The following is an 8,504-nucleotide window of genomic DNA, read 5'->3' on the forward strand; positions in this document are numbered from 1 at the left end:
CTAAAATTCTGGTGTGTGTTGATGATCTGTGTATAAAATGGTCAAACGAGAGTTGTGGGCCCCCCCCCTCCAAGTTCTAATGGGACAGTGGGTTTTCCACACATCTAGTTAAATCAATACTCATTTCACTCACTTAGTATTCAACTCTCATGATTCCCTCGTGTGACTCTTTTTACTTTGCCAATTGGTGTTTGTTTCCGTGTATAAATTAAAGACTTTGCAGTATTAGCCAACAAAAATCCATCAAAGGGTTCCGAAATAACAGTTTTTATATAAAAAATTTGCATCCACCACCTTTTGATTTTTATGCTATTTGGAATATAAAGTAGCGTTGTCATCGTTAAAAAAAATTGCCACTATTCTCGCGACAAACCATTATCCCGCGAGATGTGGGTCTGTTACTCCAGGGTCGCCATTCATCCGTTTGGGATTATAACAGAAATCGGAGGGGGGGGGGCAGCTATACCGAATGATTGTCAGCAAGTCTTTCATAATATAAGGTAAATAAGTTTACGTTTAAATTCACATTTCAGTATTTGTTTTGGAGTTTTCACATCGTAAATGCGGTTTCGCTCATAGCACTCTGACCAGCCGTTCCTGCACTAAATGTTAACACTACGCACCAGGTTTGATACAGCTGCCTGCATACTGCACATAAAGTTTGTAAAAATAAGCACATTGCATTTTAAAAACATTATCGGCTTCCGGACAGAATGAAATTTTATCACAGGTTATGCATTCTGGTCCAAAGTCCTCGCTGCAGGCTATTCATTCTGTGGACAACCTGTTGAGCAAATGCTGTCAAACCCTTCTACGCATGCGTCAGACTTGGCTTTGCAAACTCAGCCGGTTGTTTGGTGTATGACTTTTATATAATGGCAAAGCTTTTAAGTACATTGAAATGCTAACATTCGTTTTTTGTAAACTGTGCTCTTGAATACTTCTCAGAACATCATGTCAGAGCTGAGCGGCAAGGTCCAGACCGTCCTGGGTCCAGTTGACCCAGACCAACTAGGCCGCACTATGACCCATGAGCACTTGACAATGACCTTCGAGTGCTGCTACTTCCCGCCGCCGCCAGGTGATGAGGCGGTGGCAGAGAACCCCTTCCAGATGAAGCATATGTTCTGGTTAAGGCAGAACCCGTACTGCAGCCACGAGAACCTGCTCCTGCAGCAGGAAACCAACGCAGTGCGAGAGGAGCTGCTGGCCTACAAGAAGGCCGGCGGGGGCACCATCGTAGAGAATACCACCACTGGCATCGACCGTGACCTGCCCACTCTCAGGCAGCTGGCCAAGGACACTGGGGTCCATATCATCGGAGGGGCAGGTTACTATGTGGACTGCACCCACACAGAGGCCACCAAAAAAATGACTGTGGAGAAGGTTTGTATCAGTCCCAAGTGTGCAGAAAAGCACCTGTCGAAAGATGGAGAGTTCTGCATATGCTGTTACCTCCAGACTGATTTATCATGTCAACGTCAAAATCTATCCATCTTCATCGAGATGCATGTCTCTGTTTGCAGGGCTGCTTAGAACACTTTTGTAAAAAAAAGTATAGTATTGTTTCTGTTCAGGGAGAAAGTTTAGTCATCACTGTATTGCTAATCCAAATGTGGCGTCGAGCTTGTGTGTTTATGTTTGTGTGTGTGTGTGTGTGTGTGTGTGTGTGTGTGTGTGTGTGTGTGTGTGTGTGTGTGTATGTGTATGTGTGTGAAACACTGATATTATTGTACAGTAATATCATGTTGGCAAACAAAGCCCTATGTAACCTTATGTGAAAGTATCCAGTTTGATTGAAAGGCAAGTTTACACAACAAGGAATTGGGTCTATCTTGAAAACTCACAACCCCCATTTCTCGCCCTCTCAGCTCACTGACATCATTGTCAGCGAGGTGCTTCATGGAGCAGACGGCACTGACATCCGTTGCGGTGTGATTGGAGAGATTGGCACAAGCTGGCCAATCACAGAGAGCGAGAGGAAGGTCCTGAGGGCCACGGCTCACGCTCAGGCCCAGCTGGGTTGCCCAGTCATCATCCATCCTGGTCGGAATTCCGCTGCTCCCGCTGAGATTGTCCGCATTCTCCAGGAGGCCGGCGGTGACATCAGCAAAACTGTTATGTCACACCTGGACAGGTCAGAGGGCTCCCTGGATGTGCCGGCACAGTTTTCAGAATTATAAAGCCAAGAAGATAGGCACTCTACATTGAGCGTGATATTTTACACTTGTAATAACTTTGCAATGAAGTAAAGCTAAATGATTTTTTTTCCTTTTGCAATTGCTCCCCTCCTTTTGTTTTACGTGGCTTGTTTTGTTCTCATCCTGTAGGACCATATTTGATGATGGGGAGCTACTTGAGTATGCAAAGCTGGGGAGTTACTTGGAGTATGACCTGTTTGGAACAGAGATGCTGAACTACCCCTATAACCTGAAGGTGGACATGCCAAGTGACAGCCAGAGAGTCAAGACGTGAGTAACAACACAGAGGAAGGGAGACAGAAGTCATACGTATTCATCATTTTACACCTTATGTTTAGTAATTCACTTATTTCATCTTGAGGTGTGTCTTTCTACGGGGCGGTGTGTGTGTGTGTTTGTGCGTGTGTGTGCGTGTGTATTTGGGTTCATCCACAGCTTGGCATTGCTAGTGAGGGAAGGCTACGAAGACAGGATTGTGATTGCACATGATATCCATACCAAGAACCGCCTGACTAAGTATGGAGGCCATGGCTACTCTTACATCCTGAAGAACATCGCCCCGAAGATGCTGACCAGGGGCATCTCCCAGAGCCAGGTGGACAAGATTCTCATCGAGAATCCCAAATGCTGGCTGACCTTCAAATGAGGCGTAAAGTTGAACGTAGTGGTTATTTTATCATCAAACGATGCACCCTAACACTCCATGCTGATTCATCACTTACTTTTGGAACAATCAGAAATAGATTCTCTGAAAGAGGTCTGGTTCCGGCCACTCGTTTCACAAGTTCATTGTGACCACGACTGTTTGCTTTAAATTTTCAGCATGGCAAAAAAAAAAAAAATGCGTTGATTATTCCCTTTGTTAAAACTTAGAATCAAAGGAAATTATTGACAGACTTTTATTTCAGACAGCTGAAAGCAGGAATGAATCAAAACTTGAATTGATGCATGTGGTTCACATTGTAGACAAAATATTTGCGCAAACATCACAGTGTAACAGTTTTCAAGAGGAACAAACTCTGCTGAAGGACACGGTTTTGATTCCACGGCAATGAACATTCATGTCCAAATTCGTCTTTTTTGAAGAGAGCCGGAGACCAAAGAAAATTGATTTTTGGTAATCCAAATGTAACCCAAGACTAAGATGTATATTTCTGTGCTCAGGGCTGTTCTCTGCATTTTGTAATAATGCTCACAGACATGGTGCTAATTGACTTTGTCAGTGTCAACAGTTTTCTTTGCGTTTCATATTTAAGATTTTTTTTTTGGGACATTAAGGTTTGACCTAAGTCTCGGCTTGTGGATATGTTGAACTGCCTTGTTTGATGAGGTGTCAGACGCTGCTGAAGGACGTGGTCTCCTTTTGTCTGAGAGCAGGTGGCTTCACAGGATGCCTTCACTACGTGATCGATGGCATCGCCGCATCAGGCCATTCATGGTCAGCTATTACTATTACAAAGCTTCCAGGAGAATCTGATAGTTAGCGGCAGTGTATTTTGCATGTTGTGTATCAACATACAATGTAAAATGTGTGGCATTATGGCAAACTGATCTTGTGGCTTTCTAGCCAAGAATCAACAAGAGCTTTGTTCACCCAAGATTTTCAGTGAGCACGAATTCACAGAAATAAAAGTCGTACTGAATACAAACATCAACAAAATTAATAAACTGGAGATTGCAGCTGATTGAGTCGCTTTTGGACAGCTAGCTATGTAGCCATGTAGATTTTCCCGGAGGATGTCTCGCACTGAACTATAAACATTTCTCTTGTTTCATGAGTTTTGTGAGAATGAAACCCCCCCCCCCGTACCATCTGACGTCATTGGCGGCCTCTCGGCTTCTTCTGGCGAATCCACGGTTAGCCACTTAGCTTGCGTACTAATGCAACTGCAATACACAACAACTCTGTAAATCCTGACATTTCTAGGGGGCGCTGTTGTGTACAGTTGGTCTGTATTCTACGCTATTCACTGTGAGAAAATGTCGATTTTTCTGTCTCTAGTTTACTTGTGGGACACATCAACAATACTGGTAGGGATGGTTGGGAGTGAGATCGATGGGAGATGACCCATTACAGGAATACATTTTACACCGAGTTTACATATGGACGACGGCCACTCCGATCGATGGCCCACTGACTCATTGCAACGGTCAGTTGATGAAAACGATAAAATCCGAACTGGCATTCCCCTCGACTTTTTATATATATATATATATATATATATATATATATATATATATATATATATATGATCATGCAGCGCTACACATTGTGACACTTTCACTAGAACGTAAATGTTTTGGGGCTGATGAGGCACATACGACGACAAACGCACACCGGAAGCAGACAATGGCGGCGATGTGATTTTAATTTTAGGCCAGTTCACTTCCCTTCATAAGAATGACGGAGGGGGGGTCATTTTCTACACTAAGACAGCAGCTCATGAATATAACTTCACATTAGAAGTGCCTTCTGAAACATTTTAAGGTTATTCTCTTGTTCTGAAGGTCAGCACCTTTAAAAAAAAAACCCGGTTCTGCTCTCTGGACACCTGCCTTGTGTGACCTGCTTTATACTGGAGCGAATTCCGAGGGCAGTCTGGGAGACCATTGCCACGGCCGGGACAACTGGTTAACGTTGTCTCTTGCGGAGTGGGAGCCACGGGTTCGCGTCCCGGCCGTGGCGGTCCCGGACTGCCCCCCCGAATTCGCTACATTGGTGTCAGAATTGGGATGGTGAGACCGCATGAGACCACCAGAAGCGCATGTGCCCAGACGCGTGAGGGAGCTGATATGCTGAAGCTCGGGGACGCGCTTCCCGAAGGGGGGGGGGGTAGTGTAACGTGCATGGATAAGTAGACACGTTGGTCCTTGCATACGGGTCGGACCCTTTAGTCGACTGGTTAACGTTGTCTCTTGCGGAGTGGGAGACACGGGTTCGCGTCCCGGCTGTGGCGGTCCCAGACTGCCCCCCGAATTCGCTACAATACGAATGTTATGCAGACGCAACAACCACTTTACACAGGTGAAGCTGAATATTTGTCAGAACCACCTATGATCATGGTCAAACACGGAAATTCATAGTGTTATAACGTCATATGAAACTATGCTCTGTATACTATAGAATATGTTCTTTGATTTTTTTCTCACTATCATAGTCACATTTTGTACAGCTCCCTTTTAAATGTTCCGCTGGCCGACCTTTAAACTTGATCTCTGCAAAACTCCCTGTTACTGCAACGCATGGAAATGGTGACATCTGTTTGGTAATCCAGTCGGCTGTGAAAGAGAAGTAAAACATGGACAGAGGAGTGTTGCAGAGGTGTCCCCCCCGGCTGCGCGGATCAGTCGGCGTACACCATGAAGCCGGAAAACGTGCTGTACTTGTTGTTGTTCCCTCCGTGCGCCTTGCCGCCGTCCAACTTGATGTAAATCTCGTCTCCAGGCTCCAGATGGAGGACCACGCTGTTACTGGCGTAGTCGTAGTTTTGGTCGGCGTCCTGCGCAATAGCGCTGGCTCTGACCTGTACAGAGACACATTCAACATCAGCTGATTATGAGTTGCTACGTTACATACAATGTCTTCTTGATCCATGGCTGACTTCTGAATACCAAAACCATATGGGTAGATCCATCACCGGTGGTTGACGCCGACCCATTGAAAGCACAATTCAAATTTTATCACGTCAAACAACGAAAAATAAATAAATAATCGGTCTTCAAATTTAGCACCTGAGGGCAATCGGCAGTGTCGGTTTGTACAGTGAGTGTCAGAAAAAACAAACAAAACTTGTGCTGTGCGTAAATGTTGATCAGAACCGCAAAGTAATTGTTTAATTTTTGATACTTTTAATAACGACAAAAAAGCATGAAATAAGCCCACACCGTCGATGATAAGAGTCTCACCTGGTTGTTTTTACAAAGATCAGCCCACATACTTGTGCCGTCCCCGCCGCGCATCAGCACATGGTAGATAAAAAAGTAAATCCCCGGTATGGAGCAGGTGAATTTCCCTGTGGACGGGTCATAGTGGTTCCCCAGGTTGGTCACCACGTCGTCGAATTTCAGCACTTCGTAACCCTCGTGTTGCTTTTTCAGCCCCGCGTAAAACGCGATCTTTGGGACGGTGTTGTAGGTGGCCGCGCTGATGGCACCGGCGGGGCCGCTGGCTCCGGGCGGTCCGGGTAAACCCTTAGGGCCCGCTTCTCCTCTCTCACCCTGGGGACCAGCGGGTCCGGGTGGCCCCGGCTGACCGCTCGAGCCCTTTGGACCCGTTCGACCCGTGCGCCCCGGCTCCCCTTTGGGACCCTGGATCAGCGTGGGCAAGGACTGCACCAAGCGGCTGTCCTTGATGGTGTTGCTCGTCTTCGAGGTGGCCGTGGTCCCGTGGGAGTCGCAAACCATCTGACAGGCTCCGAGCATCTCGTAGCGGGCCGGGCCGCCGGCGGAGCTGACCAGGACCGGGACCAGAACCAGCAGCAGCAGCGCCAGCGCCGCGCCAACACCGGCCGCCATCATCTGCCCTCTGCCGACCCGTCGTCTCCTCCGAGGCGGATGTTCTTCCAGCCTGCTTCTGAACACGATTTGGCCGTGAGGTGGGGGAAAAAAATTCCGTTGGGGTATTATTGGAAATTTGGGAATAATGTATCGTTTAATTTCTCATACATGAAAATAAGCGCTGGTAACTTTTACGCGCCACGACATCCGTTCACTTTGGTGTTCATCCCTTGGCGCGCGCACGCGTGTACATGTGCAGTAAAAAGAAGAATCGCGAAAAGAAAAGTTTTGTTTTGAAGTATTTAAAATAATCTTTCATCCGCGCTACGGAGTCTCGCAGATGGAAACGTCTCCGTCCACCGGGGTGCCACAAGAGAATGTACTGGAATTTAAAAGGCAACCTGCTCTTCGATCATATCTGGAGACAGGAGTGGGAGGGAGGGCGAGGGGGGGGGGCACACTGATTGATTGGAAAACAAACCATTCATTGCTTCAATCAAAAGACCGAAAGTTGAAAATTTTAGAAAGGGGAAGGAGTACAACGCGGCGGATTGAAAAACAGCACAATCCATCATGTAATATACACATAACATGTTTTTGTATATGTGTTGTATGCTTTTAGAAAACCCATTTCCTTCAGAGAATAATTTAATAATTTAATGGCGCACAATTTGGAATAAATACTTGCCCCCCAAAAATGCATGAGAATGGTCTCTAGCATAATGAGGTAAATGAAGGGTGTACTACTACTTTGGTACCTGGTCACACCTCAGCAGCCTCCACTTGTCCAATTAATCATCTGGAGAAAATCTATTAAGCCATTGAGAGGAAAAAGGGTCTATACAGGACTTCAGCAAAGGAGGGTGTTTTCATGCGAACGTGCTGAATGCTAAGACATCTACACTGAAAACAGAGAGAGAGAGAGAGAGACAGAGAGAGGGGGGGGGGATTTGCAGTGCTAACTGTTCGTCACATATCATTGTTGCACCACTAATGGTTGCCACTATATTTTCTCTTGTTATTATTGTTGAAACAGAGATGAAATTAAAATTCTCACAAGGGAATTTGGAGTAAAAAAACAAAGATTTGCCACTCAGGTCCTTCACTAAGTCCTGTCCTCATGATAAACACTGAAGAGAATGCACAAGAGCTCTTTTAAGGTTTGAGTGATGAGGGGCTAACCCTTGCGGTCAAGGACAGATGATGCTGTGATCACGTAGTCACTATTCAGAGCATGTCACTGCACTTGATGGCTCCTTACTGCCATGTAAGGGTAGGATGAACAGGAAGGATCAAGACAGATACCTTTGCTTGTTTGGAGAGAGGGGGGGGATTGTTGTATGAACGAGTTTCTTATTCTTTTGGCTGCTCCTGTTAGGGGTCGCCACAGTTGATCATCCGTTTCCATCTCTTCCTGTCTTCTGCATCTTCCTCTGTCACACCAACCACCTGCATGTCCTCCCTCACCACATCCATACACCTCCTCTTTGTCCGTCCTCTTTTCCTCTTCCCTGACAGCTCCATATTCAGCATCCTTCTCCCAATATACCCAGCATCTCTCCTCCATACATGTCCAAACCATCTCAATCCTGCCTCTCTTGCTTTGTCTTCAAACTGTCCAACCTGAGCTGTCCCTCTATTATACTCATTCCTAATCTTGTCCATCTTCGTCACTCCCAATGAAGAGCTTAGCATCTTCAACTCTGCCACCTCCAGCTCTACCTCCTGTCTTTTGGTCAGTGCCACCATCACCAAACCATATAACATAGCTGGTCTCACTACCATCTTGTAAACCTTCCCTTTAAC

At 46.0% G+C, this 8,504-nt stretch overlaps 2 protein-coding genes across 2 annotated transcripts; one reads left to right on the plus strand and one right to left on the minus strand.

The window, feature by feature from the left end:
• Nucleotides 1–952: 952 nt before the first annotated feature.
• On the plus strand, nucleotides 953–3,867 carry pter (phosphotriesterase related). The gene is made up of 4 exons (XM_056293635.1): nucleotides 953–1,386; nucleotides 1,872–2,137; nucleotides 2,331–2,471; nucleotides 2,637–3,867. The coding sequence occupies exons 1-4, from the start codon at nucleotides 955–957 to the stop codon at nucleotides 2,845–2,847; spliced, it is 1,050 nt and encodes a 349-aa protein (XP_056149610.1). The 5' UTR covers nucleotides 953–954; the 3' UTR covers nucleotides 2,848–3,867.
• Nucleotides 3,868–5,545: 1,678 nt separating this feature from the next.
• On the minus strand, nucleotides 5,546–6,719 carry LOC130124020 (complement C1q-like protein 3). The gene is made up of 2 exons (XM_056293383.1): nucleotides 6,108–6,719; nucleotides 5,546–5,725 (listed from the first exon to the last, which is right to left on the minus strand). Exons 1-2 carry the CDS (start codon nucleotides 6,717–6,719, stop codon nucleotides 5,546–5,548), a joined length of 792 nt encoding a protein of 263 aa, XP_056149358.1.
• Nucleotides 6,720–8,504: the final 1,785 nt, after the last annotated feature.

Source organism: Lampris incognitus, chromosome 14 (genome assembly GCF_029633865.1).
Source record: "Lampris incognitus isolate fLamInc1 chromosome 14, fLamInc1.hap2, whole genome shotgun sequence".
Lineage (NCBI taxonomy): Eukaryota > Metazoa > Chordata > Actinopteri > Lampriformes > Lampridae > Lampris > Lampris incognitus.

Coding starts and splice junctions, on each gene's coding strand:
- pter (XM_056293635.1), top strand. CDS start 955: ATGTCAGAGCTGAGCGGCAAGGTCCAGACCGTCCTGGGTCCAGTTGAC. Junction 2,138..2,330: donor GTTATGTCACACCTGGACAG/GTCAGAGGGCTC, acceptor CTCATCCTGTAG/GACCATATTTGATGATGGGG. Junction 2,472..2,636: donor GACAGCCAGAGAGTCAAGAC/GTGAGTAACAAC, acceptor GTTCATCCACAG/CTTGGCATTGCTAGTGAGGG.
- LOC130124020 (XM_056293383.1), bottom strand. CDS start 6,719: ATGATGGCGGCCGGTGTTGGCGCGGCGCTGGCGCTGCTGCTGCTGGTT. Junction 5,726..6,107: donor ATCTTTGTAAAAACAACCAG/GTGAGACTCTTA, acceptor GTCTCTGTACAG/GTCAGAGCCAGCGCTATTGC.